Source organism: Gopherus evgoodei, chromosome 14 (assembly GCF_007399415.2).
Source record: "Gopherus evgoodei ecotype Sinaloan lineage chromosome 14, rGopEvg1_v1.p, whole genome shotgun sequence".
Lineage (NCBI taxonomy): Eukaryota > Metazoa > Chordata > Testudines > Testudinidae > Gopherus > Gopherus evgoodei.
The window spans coordinates 23717324-23742734 of NC_044335.1; the positions used below are offsets into that span (position 1 = coordinate 23717324).

Below are 25411 nucleotides of genomic sequence, written 5' to 3' on the forward strand. Positions count from 1 at the left end.
GTTAAATCCAATTGAGAGTTGAGAAAGCAGGAAAGTTTGTTTTTTCTAATGCAATCTGTGAATAAAAAATAGGCATGAGCATATGAAATCTACTGAAATCTTGAAGGCTATAGTGGCCAGAAACAATCAGTTCACTTTGCTAACTACAATCATACTTCCTTTTGTTTAACAAATCACTTTTAAATGCAAAACGGTCTTGATTTTTTTTCTTGCGTATTGATTTTTTTCTTGTGTATCGATTTATGCTTAAGGTAGTTTTATTTAATAGTGATGTGCATATCTCCTGTTTCCTTCACCTCTAATTTGGTTATTTCCTTTCTGCACCACCACACCCTGGGTGTGTAATGGTAGCTTTCTTGGGATGTAGCCCAGAAAGGAGAGGACTGAGGTGCAGTTTCCCAGGGCTCAGGTAATTTAGCATGAAACTTTGACTTGCTCTTTCATTGGCATGGCTGAAATGGAAATAGAAATTGGAGCGGATTAGATCTGGAACAGAAAGCATTTTTTGTTGCTTGGAATGCAGCAGTACAAGTTGATCTGAGGATGCGCTTATAGGCAAATTTAGCTCTTAGGCCTCATAGTTCACCACCTCATGTAGACAGTGGCAAAATTACTACCTTGCCCTATGTTCTCTCCCTGCTCTGGGCAGGGTTGTGGAGTAAGAGACCAGCAGTTGGAGCATGCTCTCCTTTTCCTGGAGAAGACTCAGCCAGAGCAGGGGAGAATTGCACAGATGAGTCAGTGCACGTGCTAGGTATGCCAAGCCTGTGGAACACTTATTGTCTAAGGAGGCTCTGTGTGCAAATGAAGAAACTGCTTTACAAGTACCGCACAATACTATATTCAGCTGACAGATGGAGGCAGTCAGCGAGCATTGCACTCTTATTTCTGTTGTGATGAGGGATCATCAGTGGGCTGCAAACATGCTGCCACAATGAAAAATGTACTTGACATCAGGATGAAGGCAGCTGAAGCAGAGAATGCCAGCTCCAGAGCTGTTCCCAATGTAGAGGAGGCCAATGCTGGAAGCACTGTCATGTCTCTTAGCACAAACTATAATCCATAAGGCAGATGGTGGTAATAAAATCTAGCTACTGTTCTAGTGCCTGAGAGTGGCAAGTCTACATCTTATGGCCAAGCATCTTGATAAAAAGTATTTTGACAGAAGCATGAATGCTGAGCTCCCCTGGGCTGTGGATCACCTGCATGTAGCATGTCGGGGGAGGTAGGTGCAAAGCTGGCTTAAAGCTCAGCTTTTGTACTGCTCTGCACTGGTGCCTCTTTTCTGCAGAGCTGATCGCACTGTGCTGAGTTAGAGAGTCTGGAGGCAGCTCTAACTTTCACTGGCTTCAAACCGCAAGTAGAGGATCAGCATAGCCAGAGGCAGGGGTGGCAAACTTTTTGGCCTGAGGGCCACATCGAGTTTTCAGGAAATTGTATGGAGGGCTGGTTAGGGGAGGGGGTCATGGCCTGGTCCCCACCTCCTCTCTGCCCCTCCTGGGGACTTCTGTCCCTGATGACTCCCTGGACCCCCATAGCTGACTGCTCCCTGCTGCCCCATCAAACCCCTTTTTCTCATTTCTGATGGACCTCTGTCCCTCGCGGCCCCATCCAACCCCCATGCTCATTCCTGACTGACCCCCTGGAACCCTTGCCCCATCCATACGTCCCTTTTCCCTGGCCCCTGACTGCCCCTTGCTGCCCCATCCAACCCCCCCCTTTCTGAGTGCCCCTGGACCCCTGCCCCCATTCAACCCCCTGTTCCCCCCTGACTGTTCTGACCCCTATCCACACCCCTGCTCCCTGACCACTACCCCAAACTGCCCTCTATTCAACCTCCCCTGCTCCCTGCCCCCTTACTGCATTACCTGGAGCACCAGTATTTGGCAGCACTACAGCCGCACTGCCCAACTGGAGCCGGGCCCTCAGAGCACCAGGTCAGGCCGGACTCTGTAGCTGCACTGTCCCAGGAGCTCACAGCCCCACCACCCAGAGAATTGCGCTGGCAGCGGAGCGAGCTGAGGGGGAGGGGGAACAGCAGGGAAGGGGCCAGGGGCTGTCTAGCCTACCAGGCCAGGAGCTCAGAGGCCGGGCAGGATGGTCCCACAGGCTGGATGTGGCCCATGGGCTGTAATTTGCCCACCTCTGGCCTAGACTAGAGGAATCTTGACCCTGCCCCTTTTCCTTGAAATGCCAGCAGTAGAGGAAGGGCAGTATGGATGCCCCTACGCCAGCTATGGCTTTGAAGGCTCAATCTTGCGCTGGGTTGATCCCCTCTGAGCTGATTATACAGGCATTAAGGCCAGACTCATTAGTGATGTGGTGTAAAGTGCTAGCCTTGCACCCAAAAAACTGCAATGAAAGACTGAGATGCCGCCATTAATTCAGGATTCTGTGTATATAGAGTGGTCTGTAGTGGGAAAAATCGCCTACAAACTTTCTTAATGCTGTGTCCTATTCTTTGTTCTGCTATCAATTTTAAATGGAAGTTGTTACCAATACCTATTCCTATTCTCAGAGGGATGCAGTGGTTGCAACTTTTACTACTATTGCTATTACTGTCTTCACGAAACAATCTCCAGGACCAAGTCAGTCCAATTCCCACTAAAGTAAATAAAAAGATCAGGGCTGCTGGGTTGTTTCATTGCTGTGTAGACTTCTGGGATTGGGCTGGAGCCCAGGCTCTACGACCCTGTGAGGTGAGAGAGTCCCAACCAGGCTCCAGCCTGATTCCAGAAGTCTACACAGCAATGAAGCCGCCCCACAGCCTAGGTCCCGTGAGCCCATGTTGGGTGGGGTCTACTTGCTGTGTAGACATACGCTTGGAGAAGTTGAACTTTGACAAGGCCCATGGTAAATTTAAAAAAAATCATTGTTCAGGGTAAAGGCTATCAGTACAAAGATGTCATTTTTATCTAGAAAGTATTTGGAAAATATAAAGCAGGGCAACATGAGCGTATGTGCAAAAAAAAAAAAAAGCAAGGTGGGTGAGGTACCCAATTCTTTTACCAATAGAAGTTGGTCCAATAAAAGATATTACCTCATCCGCCTAGTGTCTCTAATATCCTGGACCAAGTTGGCTACAATGACCCTTCATACAAAAAAAGTGAAGTACTCTAAGACGTATCAGCTGAGACAGCCCCGAGAAATAGACGGGTTCCAGCTACTTTTGAAGACCCTCTTTCTGCTTTCCAGCAATTTAGTCTCTGGAATGAGATTTTTGTGTTTCTCTCTTGTATGATAGTGCAGTGTGAACTTGTTAACCACTGATTGGATTTTATTCATAGATTCAAAAGTCAGAAAGGGGACCACTGTGATCTAGTCTGACTTCTTATATAACGCAGGCCGGAGAACTCCCAAAAAATAATTCCTAGAGCAGATGTTTTAGAAAAACATCCAATGTTGATTTAAAAATTGCCAGTGATAGAGAATCCATTACACCCCTTGGTAAATTGTCACTATAGTTAATTACCTTTACTGTTAATTTTAACACCTTATTTCCTGTCTGAATTTGTCTAGCTTGAACTTCCAGCCATTGGATCATGTTATACCATTCTCTGCTAGACTAGAGAGCTCTTTGTCAAGTATCTGCTCCCCACGTAAGTATGTATAGGCTGTAATCAATCACCCCTTAGCCTTCCGTTTGTTAAGCTAAGTTAAAATAGCCTTGGCAGGAATCCATCTTGTACAAGGTGATCCTGTCACAAATGGTGTTTTTTCCTTTCCTTCTTGCTGTTCTTTCTCCCTTTTTCCTTCAAACACTGTAGGAACAGTAGTTACGTTAGCAAGGAGGCTGTTTCTTCTTCCTTCGCTCCAACAGTCTAAATCGAGAGGAACGTAACTTGCTCTGTTTTAGTGTTGATGCCTATTGTGTTGGTATGGGAGATTTGAGTTAGATTTGTTTTAAAAGCAAGTAGGAAAATGAATCAATTGAAGAACATCTGATTTTATTTTGTATCCGTGTATAAAATACTGGTTAGCAGGTGGCTGTCGAACACTGTTTCAGAAATAGGGTACACTCAAGGCATAGTAATTTGCATACACAAGCTCTTGTTTTAAGGTGGCCAGATATCCTGATGATAGGGGCGTTGTCTTATATAGGGAACTATTTCCCTCACTGTCCTGATTTTTCACACTTGGTGTCCGGTCACTCTATCTTGTTTGCATATGCAAATGTTGTCCGGGTTTGAGGTACCTCATCTGAGATACAGTTGAGAAGTAATATGGCCTGGACTACAACTAGGTTATGGACCTAACAATTGCACCAACCTTGTTATTGGGCTATCAGCCTCTCTAAAGGGGTAAGTTATATTGTCATGCTGTCAAACCTCAGAGACAATTGGTAGCATTAATTGAGGACAGTGCTTTAAATCAACTGAACTTGTTGTTTACAACGGACAATGAAACCTGTTTTTTTAAAGACTTATACTTTTGCCAGGACACTGATAGTTTAATCTAAGCATTGGGTAGCTGGCAGCCAGATCAATGTTGTAAATCCAAGTGACCTTTTGTGCATTGAAAATCTTTTATTTTTAATTTATCAAAAATCTGTATATTTTTTTTCCAAAAACATTTAAAAATTTCTGAATCAAATGAAACAACTTAATTTCCTTCAGGATCCCCTTCAGCTTCTCAAATGAACTACCTTTGTTGGTTCTTGAGTGTATCTTCGCTGTATCGACAGAGAGCTGTAAGAGATTCTCTTTAGGGTGCAGGGTACAGGAATCTCTTAAGTGAAATTCTAGGGCCAGTATTATGCAGGAGGTCAGACTGTGGGATCACAGTGGCCTCTTCTGGTCTTAAAATCTATGAATATACATGTGAATAAACCAGATTGCTTAAAGTGGACTATTTAAACATGCTGGCCAAGAATCTTTGCTTCACTAAGCTTCCTATCTCACTGAGAAGGGGGAAGTGTCTGGGATGGATCTGTGCCATACTGAACTCCAGTGTAGGGTAGACCAACTTAGATGATGTTCTTAAGTTAGGTGGCTATGGTATGGAGGGGCCATATGACCACTGAATGCTGTCTATGCATTATACTCTGGCTGCAGCCTTTCCCTGCTAACCATATTCTATGCTGGTCATGGCATGGAGGTGTGTATCCAGGCTCTGTAATGGCTTACAGTTCCCCTATAATGAGGGGACTGCTTAGCTGGCCAGACCTAGCTACTTTTCAGCCCTTTCGTGTAGCTCAGGTCGCAGAGCAAAGGGATCCAAATGCAAAGGAGAATCTATCCTGTTGTGAGCCCCTATCAGCTGATCTGTTCTATGTGCAGCCCTGTTTCAGAACTCACTTGTACGCCTCTTCATTAGGATTTGTACTCATGGTTCCAGGCTGAAACTTGGAAGCAAATTAAAGAGGACTTAGTTTCCCACTGCACGGGCCTCCTACGTTTCCTTTAATCCTGCGCTCCTGTGCCAGCTGATTGTTTGTTTGTTTTTTAGAGGTTTTTTCCGACCTTGAGAAATAAATTTAAGGCCAACAAGAGAGAAGCTTCAATTGTTTCCTCTAAATTAATAGCCTATCCAACTAATGACAATCGACCTCCTTCCCCTCTCAAGACTGGTTCTTATTCCCACCAAATGTGGTGTTTCTTAAAACCTGATTTTGTAGCACTGCACCCTGCTGACTCCTCCCTGGCGGTTAATACATTATGTTAGTTTTTGTTTTAGTTCAAACGCACTCTTGCCTGTTGTCTTGGGGCCAGGAGTCCCGGGCTGGCGCGTCCGGGAAAGACTTCTAAATGAGTGATTGCTCTTGCATATCGGGGGAGACGTCACCATCTCCTGCCTGTTCCCACCTTGGTTAGGTTTGGAACAGTTTTAAGTGGATGCTATTTTTTTTGGCTTAAACTGGTAGCAAGTGTCCCCTTTGAAGTAGTTCTGCCAACAGGAGGAAACCTTTTTATATGCTCGATGAAAGAGAGGCAGTCTGAGGAGTTCCCAATACAGAAAGAACACGAGCAAGTGGGGAGAAGTCCAAGAGCTAATACCCATTGAGAGCAGCTCTCTGGATGGAATGATCCAGTGCTAGAACAAAATGAATACACAGCAACACCGTTTTCTTATTGGGTTCAGAAGAGCTTGGGTTATGTGAGTGTTTTACGATGCACTTTGTTTTGTGTTTGTCAGTGTCTACTAATTAAAAATGAACACTTACAAGCCACCAGATTTAGGAATAAGTGCTGCTGGAGAGAGGGGAATCTTTTCTTTCCAGTGGTGCTGTAGAAAGCATTTCTTTCTGGTCCTCGTAGCCTCTTGAGAGAGAGAGTGCCTTTAAAATTCATGTCATTCCAGATCTGATTGCCTGCTGTCCCCCTCTCTAATTTCTTACTATCACAACACTTGGCCCAGGGTTGACCTGAGCATCATAGGGGAGGGTTAGTGAGATGACATCCCCACTGGTAGGGCACACTCAGACACAAGCAATGCTTTGAATCAGAGCAGCAGATTCTTCCTCCTCCTGACGCTGGTCATCAGGAAGCTTGATCCAGTCTGCTTCATTCCATCTACAAGCTGGCCTTGCCAACCAGCATGACATTCTTCACTCCTTCCCCAATCATCCACAGAGATTCCAAAGGATACTATGTCATCTTTGCAAGCATCCTCAAATCTCCACAGCGGTCTGCCTCTCTTTCTAGGCCCATCACGAGCTTCAGAGTACAGTGCACTCTTTGGGATCCTGTAATCTGGCATTTATGGTAAACATACCAAAAAAACTAAACAGCTTTCATATCAGATGCTTGTGTAAAATTCTTCGAATAAGATGGCAAGACAGGGTGACAAACATGGAAGTGTTAAATCGTGCTGGTATGTCATTTGTGGGAATGTTGATTAGTAAGTAAAGTCTCATGTGGCTTGCATATGTCAAGTGAATGCCAAATCATGTGCCTAAGTCCCATTTTATATTCATGCTTTGCTGAATATGGATGGCTTGCTGAAATGGGCTAAATGCAGTGTCCTCATTGTATCTCTCACCATGACTCATTCAGCTTTACCAACGTTGGTGGCCTAATTATCGTTTTGTCTGTTTTTCCCATAACGATGTTACCACGGCTTTTCATGTTGCCCCTTTCATGCCAAATGCCCCCTCTGAACTGATCCTTAAGGCTGTGTCTTTCCCTCTCCCTGATGCTTACAAGAAATTGGCTGTAGAGATGGCTGAAGAATTGTCTCCTCTTTTTCCCCCTTCGTTTGTTTCATGGAGAAGGCTGGATTGACATGGCTCACATCACTATAGAATAGTTTCTTTAGGAGGATTAGGGTTAGGAATAAAAAACAATATCCACAAAGGAGTGACTCCAGCTGGTGCTGCTTCCTTGCAGCTGGTTCTTGACTGAATAAAGACCAGGGGAGAAAACCCTGAATCAAATTTGCTGTGGGGAAAATGTCAGGTGATTGGCACTGTAGTACAGCTCTGCCCTCCAGCATCTTCCGCGGCTATGCTGGTTTCCAAACATCATGGCCTTCAAGCCCTTGGGCCTAGTCATTATCGCTTTAATCCTACAATACTTCCGGTTATTGAAGCAAAGTGAGGAGCATATTTTATCGATGATATTAACCTCTATCCTGGAGATCTGTGCTAACCCCAGAGTGGTCAAGGGTGCATTGCAGTATCCTCACACTGTCTTGGTCTGTGCAAGAAGATGCAGATTTCCTTTTTGAATAAACATCTAAGAGGTATGTATGATGGAATCAGAAAGCATAGATCTTCTGCCAAGAAGACTGTCCCACTCAAATCTCTTAATGGAGACGTCATTATTGATGATGGCAACAGTGCTCCACCCAGTGTTGCATCAGTTACAAACTACTTGCACGAACCATTGTTTTTGAAGCAGTGCTAAGCAGATCCTTAGATCCAGATTACTGAAGAGATCAATACAGAGCCATCTATAAATGTGCTGAAAAGGTAATCACCTCCCTAGCATCAGGGAAGGACACCAGGGAAAAAAATGGAATTCCAGTTGAAGTACTGAAACAAGGAGGAGAAGTTGTGCTTGAAGACTTGCACAATGCCTTGCTTGCCTGCTGAAGGGAAGGAGGAGTACCACAAGACATGAAGGATGCTAACATCATAATGCAGTATATAAAAGGAGATTGGAGTGATTGCAACAATTACAGAGGACTTTCTCTCGTTAGTGTTGCTGGTAAGGCATTCAGATAGATCACTTTTAACACCGAATAGTGAGGTGGCAAAGTTTGCAAATGATAGAAATCACTCGAATTAAGTCCAAATTTGACTGCAGAAAGTTACAAAGGGATCTCACTAAATTGGGTAAATGGGCAAGAAAATGGCAATGAAATTCAAGGTTGATTAAATGCAAAGTAATGCACTTAGGAAAACCATAATCCCAGCTATATGTACAAAATGATGATGAGGTCTAAATTAGCTATTACCACTCACGATAGATCTTGGAGTCATTGTGGATAGTTCTCTGAAAACATCTGCTCCACGTGCAGCAGCAGACAGAAAAGCTAACAATGGTAGGAACTTTTGGGAAAAGGATAGATAAGAAGGCAAATATCAAAATGCTACTATTTAAATCCATTTTATGCCCACACCTTGAACACTGCATGCAATTTTAGTTGTCTCATCTCAAAAAGCCATACATTAGAATTGGAAAAAGTACAGAGAAGGGCAACAAATGATTGGGAGTATGCAACAGCTCTCTTACGAGGGAGATTAAAAAGGCTGGCAGTTCATCTTAGAAACTAAGGCGGGGGATATGCTGTCTAGGGTCAGTTACATTGGATACCTGATCTCTAGATAAAGTTCTGAGAAGGCTGCCACCACAGTCAGCTGACTAAGCACTTGAACACCAAGATATGGGTCTTCCAGACATTGTTTTGAGCATGCTTCTGTATGGTGCAATACTTGGAGCACCTAAGCAGGCATGAGAGAAGGTTAAACAGCTTCCACACCTGCTGTCCTCGTTGTATTTCAAAATCAGGTGGGGGAACAAAGGCGCCTGATAGCGAAGTACTTGAAAAAAGGAAAATTCTTGTAGTGAGTCAGCTTTATCTTCTGGCCCTGCACCTTATTGCCTACATTATCTCTTGCAATGACTGTCCCTTTAGAATTGGATTTATTAGCTACTGTGATGCTGCAGCATGACATGCAGCAACTGAACTGGTTTGGCACTTGCACTTTGTTTTTCAAGATGAAGGGTTGCCATGAGTGTGTGGTTTTAATCTTTTATTATTATTATTTTTTGTAAACTTGCACTTCACTAACTTGATTTTTCTAGCCAATTGCTTTGTCAAGTTAATTTAAAAAATCATTTAAGTGTTTAAACTTTTTGTTTATGGTTACAGTTTGTCTGAGTGAACTTGGTTATTCCACCTACTCTTTGCTTAAAACATACAATCTCCACTTCCAATCTAAACTGCTGTTACTCGTGTAGGTTACTGAATGTTCCTTGCTCACTGTCCTCACAGGGATAATCTTATAAATGTCTGGAGTCTGAAGCTAACTTGATGCATGCTTCATCAGTCACATATTTAAAGCAGCTTTAAACAGTCAATTTTGTTCTTTAGAAAATAAAAAGAAAACATGGTCTTTAGATTAGAGAAACAATTGGTCTTTAAATCTGTTTGCCTTACAGTAGTGTGAGAGGAAGGGTGGTCCAGTGGTTAGTGTGCAAGCCTAAGATTTTAGAGGCTTGGGTTCAAGTCCCTGCTCCATAGCAGACTTCTTGCCTGACCTTGAGCAAATCATTTAGCCTCCCTGTGCCCCAGTTCTCCTTCAGTAAAATGGAAAGGATAGCAATTCCTAACCTCACAAGGTGTAGGTAATAAATACATTAAAGATTGTGAGGTAACCAGATACTACAGGTCACAGAGATACTTTAAATAGGGCACCCAATCAGGGAGCAGTGTCCCATTTATGCTAAATGCTGTACAAATGCATAATGAAAAGATGGCCCCTGCACCAGAAAGCTTGCAGCCTAACTTGACGTGTGATGTCAGTGGAATGGAACCCATGGATGTCTGTGGGCCCAAATTCAGTGAAGAAAATGGTGGTATCAGTTATTCATCAGGTGTAAATAGGTCAGAAAACACCAGATGTTCTGAATTTTCTGGGGTTGGGGTGGGAATGATTGTTAGTGTAATTAACTAACAATGTGGGGCTGGCTCTAGACATGGCATCATATATTCAGAATTGTGTGAATAAATGTCTTATACGGTCCCCCCACAGGGCAAGCAAGGCTGTTGTGTCCTCAAGTCAGTGTCCAGATTCTCTTGTACACCTTATATTATGTTCTGTAATAGGATCCAATGTAGAATCAAGTCATGTGGTTTGTGTGTGTATGTATATTAAATATGATTACTTGTGCATATTTACATATCCAATATCTGTGTTGTGTATACAGAAATATATTTCTCTGTCCTCTGACTCCAATTTGATTTCACTTTGAAGAGCTGTGAGCTGTCATTTGTTTCTCCAGAATTACTTCCTTGGTGAAGCCAATGACCACTGTTTAATGAGAAACGTATCTTCTCACTGATGCAAGTGTTTGACCAAGTGACCATTACTTCATTTGAATTGCGATAGGGGAATACCAAGCAGAAACTACTCAATTTGGGTCAATGGGGAAGAATATTTCTTTTTTCATCTCCCCAACTCCTACCGTAATATGCTCATTTCCTCTTCTTAAGAGCTGGTTATCAGATCCCTTTTATGAGCATTTCTCCCCTTTCTAGGGGACTTGCCAAACATGCAAACACTAATCTCTTACTTTGTATTACTCTGACAGTCACAACTTTCAACAGCTGGGGAGGGGAAGCAAACACTCATCAGGGGATGGCTGGATGGTCTAACAGGGCTTTACTGTCTTGAACTTCTCTTTCATGGAATTATAGCAGTGCACCCTTTGTTCAGTAAGTCTCAGCTGCTTTGGTTCTCTTACTATTCCCAGTATTGCCAGTCCCAAATGTTTGTACAAACAACAATCCATGAGTTGAGTCCCAGAAATCATGACTGGCTTAAACACAGAGATTTAAAAAAAAATTGGGGTAAAGACTCCTTTTGCCTTTTGGTTTTTGAGCCTTTTTTAGGTTTTTCCCTTGACCATGACTTTTTTTTTTTTAAATGAAAGTTGAGTTTCTGACATAATCACGTGACTGCAAGAGCTGTCACTTCAAGGAGAAGACCAAACGTAAGACTTGTAATAAAACCTCGAGTTGGCAACACTGATTTTTGCCTGCAGAGCCTAGTTACAGCTCTCTGAAATGCAGAGTTTGATAATGGCAAAATCTCTGTCACGTGACATAACACAGAGGTTTGGAGTTATTGTACTAGTTGGTAGGTTACATGGGGCTAGATCAGGTTATATAGCTTGTGGTAAAGTGAATGGTACTCTCATTTTTTGGTTGTCTCCGTTGCATATATTGCTTGAACTACAAAAGGTTTGCATTCTGAGACTGGAATGATTTAAAATCATTCTTTTCTTCAAGAAGTTTGGGAACACCTCTGAAAACCAGGCAAGTGTCAATCAACTGGTGTAGGGACTGGGGCTGAATGCAGGTTCTGTAACTATCAAGCTGTCAAAGCTATTGTGAAAAATCTAAGTTGCTCTTGCTCACTTTGAGTGCTGTGGCAGTGTTAATTCCTAAATCCTCACTTCTGAGACTATGCTTAGAGCATTTTCTATTCTCAAAATACATCAAGTATCTTTTTGCTTAAAGCCTAATAATCTGCTCCTCAGCAGACAGCTGGAGGGTAATTCTGGTCTCCATACTGGTGTCCTAAAGCTTGTCCATGTGGCGCTGACTAAGTGTACCAGAAGGATGTGATTTGTAGAGCGCTCTAAAGTCCTGTACTCTAACTGCCCCATGTAGACTCTGCTGGCATGTTCTAAAAGGTACCTAGTTTGCACTAACGTAGTCCCACATTCAACAGGACTGTAGCTTTCTTCAGGGAGGCCTACAGCTTAGCTGAACAGAGCTAGTATGAGATTTTGTTACTCCTCACTTACACTGACAGGAGTTCTATATTAGGTCATCAGAAGGACAGTCCAAGGAAATTTGTATTGTTACTACTGCCACTCACTTCATACTGCATGTAACTAGACTAATGAGCTTGTTTCCAGCCTTCAACCTCCTATTATCGCTAAACAAAAACAATAGGACGTCTCACACTTACCTTTATTTGGTTGTTGCAGTCATTTAATCATGAAGTGTTGACTTATTCTCATTGAGCACGAAAGTCGAGCCCAGATATCTTGATTTATTTAATTTATTTCCTTCCCCTCTCCTCAGCAGAAGTTGCCCTTGCAAAATGAGCCAGTTTCCTCAGAAGAGTTCTATGGAGCCCCCATTGTCAGAGTGCATGAATTCCAGAGTAGATTCTTTGGACAGTTTGTCAATGGACAATTTTTGGCTGGAGGTGGAGAACATCAAACAGAGCACTGAAGCTGAGCAAGAGGAGTGCAACCTTGCAGATGTCAAAACCCCAGAGGGTAAGTCACTGGGAATATGGGTGGAAGGAGCAATGGAGAAGAAAATGTATGTTGTTGGCAAGGACCAAATCTCACTGGGTAAAGTTTTGAAAAGTACCTTTGTACTTGTCATTTTGAACATGGGATGTAGGCTCCCAAGTCATTTAAGTACATAGGTACTTTTTGATTTTACTTGGATTCCCCCCCAAAACAAAAAAAATCATCCTATTAACATTTTTTGGGGGGAGAGGGGTAAAGGGTAGAGGCAACTATTTGGATGGGGAGAAAGGCAAAAAGATTCTGGGGTGCAAAAGGAATTGTGCAGCATGGTTTCATTTAGAATTAAAGGACAAATTTTTAGCAGTGTGAGTGATTAACCATTGGAATAAACTACCAAGGGAAGTGGTGCCTTCAAGATGGGGGTCCTTTATGAAAGATTAGATGGGAGCTCAAGGCTCAGATTAAAAGGTCTGATAGGCTGGACGCGGCCCACGGGCCGTAGTTTGCCCACCCCTGGACTAGATCTAATAGTCCCTTCTGGGTTTGAAATCTACAAATTTCCCAATGACCTCTTATTTTCATTCTCTTTGGAACTAGTTTCTCCTTGCAGTCAGCGCAGCCCACTAGATGGCATTGTAGCATGAGCTCTTCAAAGCTTTGTGTAGCGAAAGAGAGCACTGAATGTTTTTTGCACATCATGAAGTGCAAAGGAAGAGTTTGGATTCCAGACTGTAGTTTAAAGCACTGCTAAGGCAGCATACACTGCAGGGCATGTTGTTGGAGCGTAGCAAACAATAAATAACTGTAACAGAAACAAACTGAGGGCTATGCACAAAAGAGGAGCTCCCCAAAATGCTGACGCAAATGAAAAATATCCTGATTGATTTTTTTTTCCTGAGAGGAAGTGGTCTATCTCCTCTGGAAAAACTAATCCTAGAACTCCCCCACAGACTGTCAGCCGGGCACTTGTATTTCATCATGCATGTAAGATGGCCAGGACCCTTCTGGTTATTTGGCTCTCCTGGTACTCCCAAAGCCCCTCATAAGTCCTTCTGAGACACTGTGTGGGGAGGAAGATGGCAACTTTCTCCATGCCTCTGCAATTGTATTTAAATCACAACCTGCTCATCGTGCTGCCTCCCCAGTGCTCATGGTTCACGATCTTCAATGCTAGCAACTGCCCCAGCTGTCCAGTCACAAGAATATAGATTTAAAGGGGCATTTTTAGTAGCAGGTTTTTTTTTTTCCCAGAGAGAATATGATAAAATAAGAGGTCAAGAACTTGTGCGTTGTAGAAAGCAGTGCTGGGCTGCCACTAAACTGAAGTTACAAAGATTGTGAGATTGCTGAATCTCAGAAGTTCTTTGTCTTCTGCCCAGCTTGAAGCTGAGTGACTTTGCCATATGCCTAAGAAAGGAGTCTGTGCAAGGGAAAACCCTCTCCTCTTACAGCTTCTCTAAAACTTTTTGAAACCCACGTGTCAGAAATTTTCCCTTAGCTTTTGGGATTACAACATATATTAGTCCAGTGCAGGATGGGCTAAATCTCTTTAGGTAATTCTGGGTAATGTTCCTTTTTTACTACTATTTTTGGCTAAATTACATCTCAAAAGGTGTGTTCATGATGATCAGTGTTCTCTTTAAATTCCCAGATCCGTGTGTTTCCCTCAGTTACATATTTCCCTTCTCTCCCTGGGAATGTTTTGTCTAGCACCTACGTAGCTTGGATCAGCCTTGAAATTATTCTCCAAATTCAATCACCGAAGCCAGATTTTCATGAACCTATGTACTGGACAGTTCCTTCCACTGGAGTTTCCCAGAGAAATAACCAATCATACTTGCTTCCTTGTATGCCAACGGTAAATGTAATTTAGCCCAAGGCTATTAAATGGAAATTATTTAGATGAATTATATCCAAGATACTTTTGGATGCATCAGATAGGCCAATAGGTTTAATAGAAGACCATAAATCAGATACCTAATTAGCTGTGTGTCAGTTTTTTGTTTTCTGTTATGATTGGAATTAGAAACTTTCAGAGTTGCAAAAATTACACTGACATTTCTCCTCATCACCAAAATTTAATAAACGGAGGTCCTTTTGTGCATGCCTTGCTCCCACTGACTTCAGAGGTCAGGATTTTTGTCAGAATAAGGTGTCTAGTGCAAGGCTCTTTAATTAGATTATGACTCCAATCCTGCAAATACATGAGTAACCTCAAACACCTGAGTTCCCATTGAATTCAGTGGCGTGAATCATGTGCACAGATGTTTATAGGTTTGGGGGTTTAATATAGAGCAGGCTGAGGGTTTGGTTTTTTTTGTGTTTTTTTTGTTAGCCATTTTTGCTGGAAAAAGTGATCTGACAAAATGGGAACTCTCCTTCCCCTCAATTCATTTTATTGATCTTTTTCACTGGGGGGAGGGAATCTTCCTGACCAAGCTGAACCTCAGAATAGCAAATCTAGGCTACAAAGCAAGTGATATTTGTTTGTTCTATTTTCGCCAAGTTAAGAAATAAGGTTTAGCGTGGAAAATATCTTGCAACTGTGACTCCATAATGAGCTGTCTCCTCTTTCTTCATTATATAGATTCTTTTACTTCAATATACTACTTTTTAAGGCTATGTGATGAGGTGTTAGCTTTATCCAGTTGTTAGGTGAATTTAACTTCACAAGGCTGGGGTACTTCCTATAAAAACATTTAACAAACATATGGTATAATAGATTTGACAGTCATGGTTTGCTTGAGCAGCTGTCCCAGGAGAGGAAATATCAGTTTCTGTCAGAGGAAGAGCATGAACAAATATTCGGTCTTAATCAGTTCAATAGTGATTTTTCGACCATGTCTGTAAATGGATAAGTACAGAATGTCTGTGACCCTCCCTGTAGTGAATAAATGCAGTATGCACAGACAGAACTGAGGAAGAGAGGAGGTTGTATGGCATACAATGTATTAAGGCTGAAGCTACACATGACTATGCTTGTCCTCAGAGTTCAAACAGCTGCCTCGTTCACATAGCACTGTCTGACCTGCTCACAGAATGAATTTATGCAGGAAAAATATGCCAAGTCCTCAGACTTGATTCATTTGCAGAAGGGGAAAGAGTTAAGTTTTTGCAGATAACTTTATGGATCCTGACTTCTGAGAGCTTCACTTTGGACCCATAAAGATTAGGCCTGAATAGGGAACGATGTGGCATTAGCTGCCCCAAAGAGGACTTGGTGGTAGCAGGGCCTACCTTTTCTTCCCATGGCTCAGTGGAGCTGTCCAGCTGCAGAGAGGAGTTGGTGCAGCTTTTGTAATGGGCATGTCCCTCCCAACCCTAATTGATAAGCCCAGTCTCTCCTGGTGCCCACTGAGGTGATGTGGCTTGGATCCATCCCCAGCCCAGAGCTGTGGCTCAAAGCCCTCTAGTTTTCATAAATCAGTAGTTCAAGAGAAACAATCCTTGAGGGACCCAAATGAAGTGAGCTGTTGGGATTTATGGCATGTCTGACTATCTTTCTAGCCCTGCTTTGTCCCTACTGTATCTGTTAGTTTGCAGTGTTACCCTGCTTTCTCACAGACACTGCGTTTCTCCTCATCCCTTGCCTCTCAGAGGGAGAAGCCGAAGCTGAGTGGCTACAGGATGCAGGCCTCTCTGACCTAATTGGGGAGGACACGTCAGAAAATGACAACATAGTGCTGCTCTCCACCTTGACCAAGACCCAGACTGCAGCTGTGCAGCGAAGGCTGGATACTTACTCGCGGTCACGGCGGAAGAAGAACAAACCACCTGTGCGCGATGTCAGAGACATTTTTGGTGTGGTCAGCTCTGAGGTATGTTGTTTACTGACTTCCAGAATATTTCCATGCGTCCTAGCAGCTGCTTTGGCTTTCTGGCTACGTGGAGTTATATGACTGTGAACTAGCAACATTTCACCTTTGAGCCTAAGCGGAAGTGTATCTTGCAGAGTTTTATGCCTCAGGGTTGCAGTAAAACAGTGTTCTAGAACCTGAGGATTTAGAGACTTCACTCTAGTCAGCGTAGCGCTAGCGAAAGGTAGCAGAAGGCAGCTCTTTAAGTCTGAAGACCTCTCTGTAGCCACAGAACAGGAATGGTATGGGCAGCAGCAATACAAGTTTTCCAGCTACTCTTCTGCCAATATGCCTTAACACTTCTCGCAGTGAGGGGCTGTTTCAGTGTCCATAGCCTTCCTGCAGACTGCCAACAAGCATCTTGGTTAATGTTCTTTGTGGTGGGGATCTTTGTGGTGTTCGATATTTGTCACCTATGTATTGGAGAAAGAACCGCTTTCCACAGCTTGCAGCACCAGTGACAACTTGTTAACTGTGTTGGCCAGATGTGAATTCACATGACGTTGTTCCATGTATGACACACAAAAACATTAGTATTTTATTTGTATTCCAAAAGCACTTAGAGGCTGCAGCAGAGATCATGGCCCCAATGTATGCGTGTACACAGTCCTCAGAGAGCTGAGAGTCTAAGCTGACAACATGGACACAAAGGGTAGGAAAAAGAGGTATTAATTCACAATTTGCTATGGAGTTTGGGGCCAGTGCCTAGTCAGGAGTGAGAGAATGGATCATAATACAGGCCCTGTTTAACATGTTCCTGAACTTATTCCCATTAAAGTGGAACATTTGGATAATTGCTCTCTTCTAATTAATTTACCTTCAGAGACTTAATAGTATCAGTCTTATTAAACAAGCATTAGGCAGGATAGCACAGTTCTTAAACCTACCTCATTATGAGCCCTGGAAAGTGGACTTGCTAGTGAATTCACCCAGGGAGCTTATACAATAGAAGTTGCTCAATTCCTTCCTTTCCACTTGGTGGTGCCTTTTAAAAATTTGGAATACTCATTTACAAGCTGAGCCTAGCCTGGTGTCATCCTTATAACTCAGACCTTTTGCAGGAATGAGCTGTTCCTTCATACTTCTCCAGATGACCTTTCTGATAGGTTTCAGTTGAACACACTAATAGTATACATGATTGTTTAAATACATGCTGGAAAAATAAACTAGTGTCTCCATAATATAAGGCCGGAAACCAGTGGCAGATGTTAGTTGTAGCTTTCTCACTGTTCTTAGATTTAGATAATTCTAGCGTGCTTAATTGCACGGAGATAGGGTTATGAATAATCCTGTGCAGACTGTTGTTCATGCACAAGTAGGTAACAGCACACATGTAGTAATTTTGCACGTGCAACTAGGGTGACCAGATAGCAAGTGTGGGAAAAATTGGGACACTTTTTTTGGGGGTGGGGAGGTGGGAGGGTAAAGGTGCATATATAAGATAAAGCCCCTAGTATCACGATGACTGGTTACCCTATGTGGAGCTACAGTAACTGTTTGAACTCCAGGGCACAATCTAGTTGCTTGTCTGAAAATTTAGTGCTGAATGTTTTAGTTTTGACTTACCAGCAACAAATGTAATGTGATCCCATTGGCTCTTCTGAAATGCATTCCATTTTCCATTGCTCCTAAAGCATTTGCCGAGCTTGTAAAGATCAGTCTCCTTTGTGCATTTGATACATTGCTAATATTTGCATTTGATAATCCATGCAACTGAGATCCAACTTCTTGCTTTAAAATACTTGGTATACTGTGTGCACATTCAAAGATACCAAACCTGCTTATTTAAATAGCTTTTAACTTGATAAGAAAACAGAATGTTCCATCTCATTTCTAGCTGTAAACCAGATTTCTAGACGCCATTTTACAGGCTCTGGTTAGAGCCACTGGAATTATTCATGTTTTCTCTGTCTCAGTATTGTTGGACTTCAAAGCTTTGCAGTCATGTGTTTACGATCCCCAATCATTAGCAGAGTGTACTGGACAGGGTGAGCAAAGTTAAGAACTGCAAATACATTTATTTTAAACCTAGCTGTTTGAAAACTTGTTCCTCTTTTACTGACTTGCCAAGACCTGAATTCCATATTCCTGGGTTGTCTTTCCCTTTATTGGAAGGGAAGATGACATCATAAGCACGTAAAATAAAAACGGCAATTAATCTGTTCTCTCTGAGTGTTGCAATACTCTCCTCCATTGCAAGGGAAATACCAGATTCTTAATTCAGGTCATTAAAGAGCAATCAATGTATTTATTTGTAATGTTTAATTCTTCCTATTTTAATGCTCTGGGATCATAAACAACCTGCATAATGTGTTGATTGGTACCTTTTTACAGACCATGATCTAGAGTCCCATTGATTTCAGTAGGCTTTGGAGCAGGCGAGTTTTTTTTTCCTTCACAGAACATCTTGAATGCTGAGCCAACTTGTGCCCTCCAATGCAAGTATGGGTTTTTTTCTGCTGAAGATTATGAGAGCCCTATACAAACAAATATACTTAGCATGTCTTACCTTCCTGGTACTTCCACAAACATGAGCGATCACAATATCCCTTTGTGTGGTGGTTGAATGTTATTCCCACTTTACCTCTGGATGCCTCAGTTTTCTCATCTGTAATCTGATTTTTTTTTTGACAGGCACATAGGAAGTTCACTGCATCCTGAGTTTTGAACCCAGATCCCCTGAGTCCTAGTCCACTGCCTTGATCACAAAACTTTCTCGCTCAGAAAAAAGTCAGTGCAAGAGGCAGAGGGTAACAATTGAAAACCTAGTCCTATGATCAGACCCTTGCCCATATTCCTGTTCCCCTTTAGGTGCACATATCCTCCTGTTTCTGATGCTGTTCTTACTGTGAATTCTAGGTGCCACATTTGAGCTAAGGAAAGTATTATGCCCAATAGATATGTCAACGGTGAGAGTTATCCTGCAGTTTTACAGTCAGTGAGAGTACAGCTGTTGACTTCAATAGGGGCAGGTTCAGGGCCTATGAAGGAACCACTAGCACTCCAATGTATCAAAATCAGCAGGGACTCTTATTTGCTTCACAATGACAACATTTCCTTATCTGAGTTCTCTAACAGTGTTGTGGTGTGTGTGTGTGTGTGTGTGTGACATTGCAGTCTGCCTTGACCTCCTATTTGCATCTCTGAAGCAGCATTTTTAGTCCTCAAAATGACTTGCTTTTCTAGCATAGCTTTTCACACATGTGGATGCACCCATATTGTTGTTCACCGAACAGGCATGCCAGGCTGAAAAGGACCATGGTGCTCTGACATCAAGCTGTGTGCTTGTTAGGTACAGGACTATAGTTGCTAAGTCACTGGGCCAGCTATACACAAGGTTAATCAGTCGCGTGTTTTGTTGAAGAAAAGAAGTAAAATCTTTCTCTGCACCTGGGTGATTTTACTTATTTGCAGTGGCTCAGCATAGGTTCCTTATTCTTTATTGCCAGGTTTACTAGACAGTAAGGTTGCAATTGGAGCTAGTCAGAAAGTCTTAATTAAAGTGTTTGAGGCAAAAAACTTGAATGAAAATATTCCTTTTCCTGTTTCACAGCCAGCTTTGTTGACCATGGGATTTTTGTCAGCATGTCCTTCGGCGATGTCTGGATTACACTGATATTTTAGACACATGGCACTTCAGGGATCTATATGACTTGTGGCAAAGAGATGTGTTGTAAAGCAGACAAAAAGGAAACGTGTTGCTTAGTCTGTTTTAGTGCATTTTCATCCATGTAACTAAATGGCATATAATTGAAGAAAGTGACTTCTCAAAGGCCACCATTCCATGGATGGATCATGCTGTGGGTGGATGTCACAGGAATTATTTGAATGAAAACTGACTGCTGATTGGTGCATTTTGACAGTCAGTTAGAACACTTAAACTACTGTATAAAATGGGGCCAATGAGACTTCCTGCATATGTCCATTGACACCTGAAGCTGTGAAAGAGTAAGAATTGGTGATTTAACAATGGTGTGAGTGTACGGGTTATGGAGGGAGGGGCAGGGAGAGGAGTTCTAATTACAGGCTCTGCTGCAGAAGAAAGTAAGCTATAGATACTATAAAACAAAGATATGTACATTGGGGTTTGTGAAGTATTTTATTTCATAGCAGTTCTTTAAGTGATTGTCACATCCATGGCAGACCTTGCAGATTTCAATTCAACTGAATGGCATTGTTATAGCTCTTCAATGCTAGAGAGCAAGATAGTTTGACACGGTAATTTTTACCAAAACAAGGATGCCCCATGTTGGCCGCTGATCTGCTCTGCATGTGGCATATTATGTTCCATCCTTTTTTCTAGGAGAAGGTAGTGGAGATGGAGGAGTCTGACAAGGATTGGTCTCAGCACAGTGTGGAGACTTCAAACTGCACTCAGAAACGTAAGGCAGTTTTACTGTATTGTAAACTTACAGTGTGTCATTGAGGTTTAGGAAGGGAGCATGTTTTGGGAACAGAGCATCTATGATCAGCTCCTTTTCACAATATAAAAACACAAGCAAATATCCCTCAGCCCTCTTTAGCAGCAATGAAAAACTAAGAGCTGTACCTGCACCACTTCCATCCAAATCTCTTCTCTTTATAAGGGATTAAAACATACACGTGAGATGTAATTCACACTATTTAATTTTTCTCTCTTTTCACATATGCAAAGGCCAAGGCTTAGAACTGTTCAAGTTTCGGGTTTTCCTAATAGATCCTTGGTTTAAAAAAAAGTCAGGAAGTTCAGCGCTTGTTTACACTTTCAATTAGTAACTGACTTTGGAGTCAATCTGGCAAACACAATATTCAGATAATGTGCAACTACATACATGTGTTGACCTTTTGTTTATCATCTCCTACAGCAAGGAAATTCCTAGGTAGGGCTAAAAATCCAGGAGGGACATGTTTCTAATCTAAGTTCTTAAATGGCTTTGCCTCCAGTATTAAAGTTTCTGAGAAGAGTATATTATCTTTTTGTAACACCTATCCTGTGTACTACAATATCTAGGTCCAGTGCCATCCGGTAACAGCAGAGCATTTGCCTAGATTTTTAACCCAAACATTTCATCTGTCCTGGGTTTGCCTGATCTGCCCCAATGCTCAAATAGTGTTATGTGGTGTTAGGTTTTTTAGAGGATAGAGTTTGTGGAGTAGTATCACGTCATTATGGACTTGGGTAGTTGCTACAGATTATGAAAATATTAGAGATTAACACATGCTATCATACCAAAATCAATTGTGTGTCTTATTTAAGAAGTTGTCCATCTAGACATTCATTCATTTCAAGGTCATCTTAGACATTTTGCGTGTCACTGACCTGGTAGATTGTAGCTATAATACTATGACTTTAAGCCAGGCTGCCGTGTTGAACATGGACATAATACTGTGTGCTAACAAACCTTGCCCAGCTCAAATACCCATGGATGTTACTTGTTTATGATGGCTCCACAAGTCTTGCACTTTAATACGCATTCCTAGGTTAGTTTGCCCATGTATCCTCTTTGCTTTCCAAACTTCCTCAACTAAGATTCTTCTATCCATAGCAGATTCAAGAGGACTCCAGGATTTTTCTTGCATGCTCAGAAGCCCTGGAAAAGAGGAGATATTCTGTACTGACATTGCCTACTCGGAGCAAGCAGCCATTTTGCTCAAGGGATCATTTCTACGGGAGCCTAGGAAGATAAAGGATGAGAGTGCTCTGACTGTAAGGGCTTTAAGGCATTTCTACCCTCGGAACCTGCTGAGTTTCTCTCTTATAGAGAGAGCCTTGGGAACTTAGTTCATTTTGTGTTTTCAGGATATTAAATAGGTTAGACTTCTGGGTAAGCATAGCAGAACTGTGTACATGTGAATGTGGGAGTTTGTGTGCTTGTAATGCAATGATAAATAAAAGGAACTGTGTGGTAGAAGTCGGGAAAGGAGGTACCTCTGCACCAAATCTTGGTTGACATAACAACTACAGTTCTGCATTGTTGGTGTCTGAGACACTTGCGTTTCCTCTTTTCACTGTACATTAGAGGAAGGATAATAACCAGACCCAAGGTATCGTGTTGGGGAATTTTGACTTGCATAGGAAAAGAGACTCTGTCAAAGCCGAATGAAGCTATTGGGCCCCTTTCTAAATGCTGCAGTGGGTGGGGATGGTCTTGTGTACTGAATTTGCCTGACAAAATTGGGATCGCAAATAAGGCAACAATCAAGGAAAAGCAATGCTGAAGGAAGTGAGCCCTTCCGGAGCATAACAAATCCCCTTATTTATTTAAAACACACTTAGCATTTATTTAAATTATCAGCATGTCTTGTATGCATCCGCCCTGAAACTAATCTGATTTGAGTCCCATCCAAACTGCTGGTGGTGCATTTTGACGCAGCAGGAAGCTGAGCTACTGCATTCAATCCATTCTGCTACACTATTGAGAGCTCTGGGTGCAAAGCAGGCTGCAGCATGAAACTTTACAGCTGCTAGGAAACCTGCAGTTTAGGACTCTGGGGAAACCACAGAGAACGTGATTGCAATAGTGGAGACAAGAGGCGGTGAATGCCTGGATAAGAACTTCCCTGGAGCTGAAGCAGAAGTTGTGGTATTCCTGGGCAGTGGTTTGTGGCTGGTGAGAGGCAGAATTACAGCCATAAGAGTGATGGAAGGAAGTTGTAGGGACACAAAGGAATTCAAGACACACAAGAAAATCAACAGAATTATCTGCCTCAAACCTTACAAACTTTCTTCTATTCTTTCTCCCTAGCAGTTTAAGATTCCCAAGGGCAGGCTGGGAGTGACCCGGATAGGAGACTTATCTTCACAGGACATGAAGAAGATCCCTACATTGGCCCTGATTGAGCTGACAGCTCTCTGCGACATCCTGGGCTTGGAGTTAAAGAGGAACAAGGCAGCCAAACAGAAGGCAAAAGGTCAGTTCTATCTCAGTTCTTGTGATCAAAGCTGGACAATGGGTCTCGGTAACGCTAGACTTCATTGCAGACTCCCTCAGTCTAATAAACATAAATCCAGACTAAAGACTATCGAGATATGCCAGACTTGCACAGCGGTCACTTGAGATCAGAACAGGGTCCATGTTTCTCACTGCTGCTTTCTGTGGGTCTCCCCTATACCCTTGCTCTGCTAACTACTGTTGTAGCTTCTGTTCCTCTCTTTCCTCCAACAACTTGGCTATTGATAAAGTGTAGTTCTTGGTTGCAATAGAAGAAATGCCCCTTTGGTGTATAACCGTAGTAAAGAATTACAACATGTATTGTCCTTAATGCAGAGAATCGACTCTTTGGAGTTCCACTCAGCACTTTGTTGGAAAATGACCAAAAACTCATCCCCAACACCAAGGTCCCTCTGATTCTCCAAGCAGTAAGTTACCTTCAGAGTTCACTTGCATGTGATAGCTCCTTGGCCTTGAATCATAAGCTGGAACAGCTGCCTTCAGATCTGTACCTGAGAGCTTTCTGTTTCCCTTGTAGTTGCTGTCATGTTTGGAAAAGAAAGGGCTTGACACTGAAGGCATCCTGAGAGTTTCTGGGTCCCAGACCAGGATTAAGGTACAGTTGTTTCGGTAATACTCTAAACATGTCAAGTGATCCTGTTGCATGAGCCTGATGTATGGTATCAGCCTTATTTAAAATTATCCCCACTCACCGTGCCAACACAATAGGGAAAACTCACTGCTGGGGAGCCTGCTAGTAAGTCTACGTTGTGAAGCACTCTGCAGTGTCTTCATTGTTGAGAGGTTGCCCTGTGCAAGATTCGGCCCCCCCGTTGGATTCCCATTCTGTTTTAGTGAGAGTGATGGGGTATTTCCTTCTCATACAGAGCCTGGAGGAAAAGCTGGAAAGCGACTTCTATAACGGCCTGTTCCACTGGGATGAGGTCCGCCAGAACGATGTGTCTGGCTTACTGAAGAGGTTCATTCGAGAGCTGCCCACCCCTCTGTTGACAGCCGAGTATCTGCCAGCTTTCGCTGCTGTGCAAAGTGAGTCCTTTTCCAAGCAGCCTGGCCTTAGCAGCCTTGGTTTATTCAAAGTTCTGTTGGTCTTGTGATCTCCTATTTGATATGTGCCACATAAGCTTTTGTGTTCTAGACAGATGTGAACTAGGATCAGTCAAATAAATACGGACACCGCACCCAGTGTGCTGAAAACACTCGATTCTTTCTTATTTCCAATAGTGTACGAAAGTCGTTTGCATGGCACTCAAGTATCTCAATAGCATTATTTATTACTGGTGTAGGGGCCACAATTCAGATCAGGGCCCTGTTGTACTAGTCATGGTACAAACATATGGTAAAAATTATCATCTAAGATAAGACCGATAAAGGATGGGAGGGAAAATAGAGGCACAGAGAGTAGTAGGTCAGACAGTAGTAGGTCAGTGGCAGAACCAGGAATAGAAACCAGCTCTCCTGAGTCCCAGTCCTTTGCGCCCCCCCCCCCCATTGAATCACGATGCTTCCTCCCTAGCCTACCTTAACACATGGATTGCACACCTTTGGACAAGACCATGCACAGACACTTCCCCCCCCCCCTTTTTTTTCCTTTCTGGTTCTCAGAATAAAACATGGCTTTTGTTTCAAAACTTGTTGCTGCTATAAACATAGACGAATGTGGAACCAGTTCACTTTTCAGTCCATCTAGTGTAGTGTATTTTTTAAGTCCTGCAGCTGTAGTGGAACATAAATGTATTATTAAATTAATTTTTATTAATACTGTCGAACAAAACTCATTTGTTCCCTACTTTTTCTGTACTTATAGTCTCTCTGACTCTGGAGAAAATATGGAGTAGCGGTTGGAGCCCATTCTAGGAATCTGATTTCTTGGGTGCTGCGAGTGGCTTTGCCACAGAGTTGCTATTTTAATTAAAGCAAATTGCAACCTCAGTGCTTCTGTTGATCCATCTCTGAAATGGTTATAATCTGTCTGTTCACAGGGATGCTGTGAGCTCAATTAAGTTTTTGTAAAACCCTCTCACGTTTCTGTAGTGCCTATCCTAGAATCGAAATAATGTACTGAGGTTCACTGGAAAAATTTACACTCAGACTTTGGAAACTAATTGCCATTTTTCAAAAGTGACATTAGCTTTTGAAAAAGAGTCAGTCTGACTCTCATCGAGAGTCAGTAGGATTCAGG

At 42.5% G+C, this 25411-nt stretch overlaps 1 protein-coding gene across 8 annotated transcripts in view; it reads left to right on the plus strand.

Moving 5' to 3' along the window:
- ARHGAP40 (Rho GTPase activating protein 40) overlaps positions 1 to 25411 on the plus strand; it is a 73613-nt gene that overhangs the window by 35635 nt on the left and 12567 nt on the right. For 2 of the 8 annotated variants that reach the window (XM_030533707.1, XM_030533701.1), the window contains exons 2-9: positions 12268 to 12464; positions 16008 to 16261; positions 20604 to 20682; positions 21826 to 21986; positions 23026 to 23191; positions 23548 to 23639; positions 23750 to 23827; positions 24099 to 24258. In XM_030533707.1, the coding sequence (XP_030389567.1) occupies positions 12284 to 12464; positions 16008 to 16261; positions 20604 to 20682; positions 21826 to 21986; positions 23026 to 23191; positions 23548 to 23639; positions 23750 to 23827; positions 24099 to 24258 (1171 nt within the window). In that variant the 5' untranslated portion in view covers positions 12268 to 12283. Of the gene's footprint in view, positions 1 to 3533; positions 3600 to 12264; positions 12465 to 16007; positions 16262 to 20603; positions 20683 to 21825; positions 21987 to 23025; positions 23192 to 23547; positions 23640 to 23749; positions 23828 to 24098; positions 24259 to 25411 lie in introns of those variants that run through there. The other 6 variants (XM_030533706.1, XM_030533700.1, XM_030533703.1 and 3 more) reach the window with 6 other exon arrangements.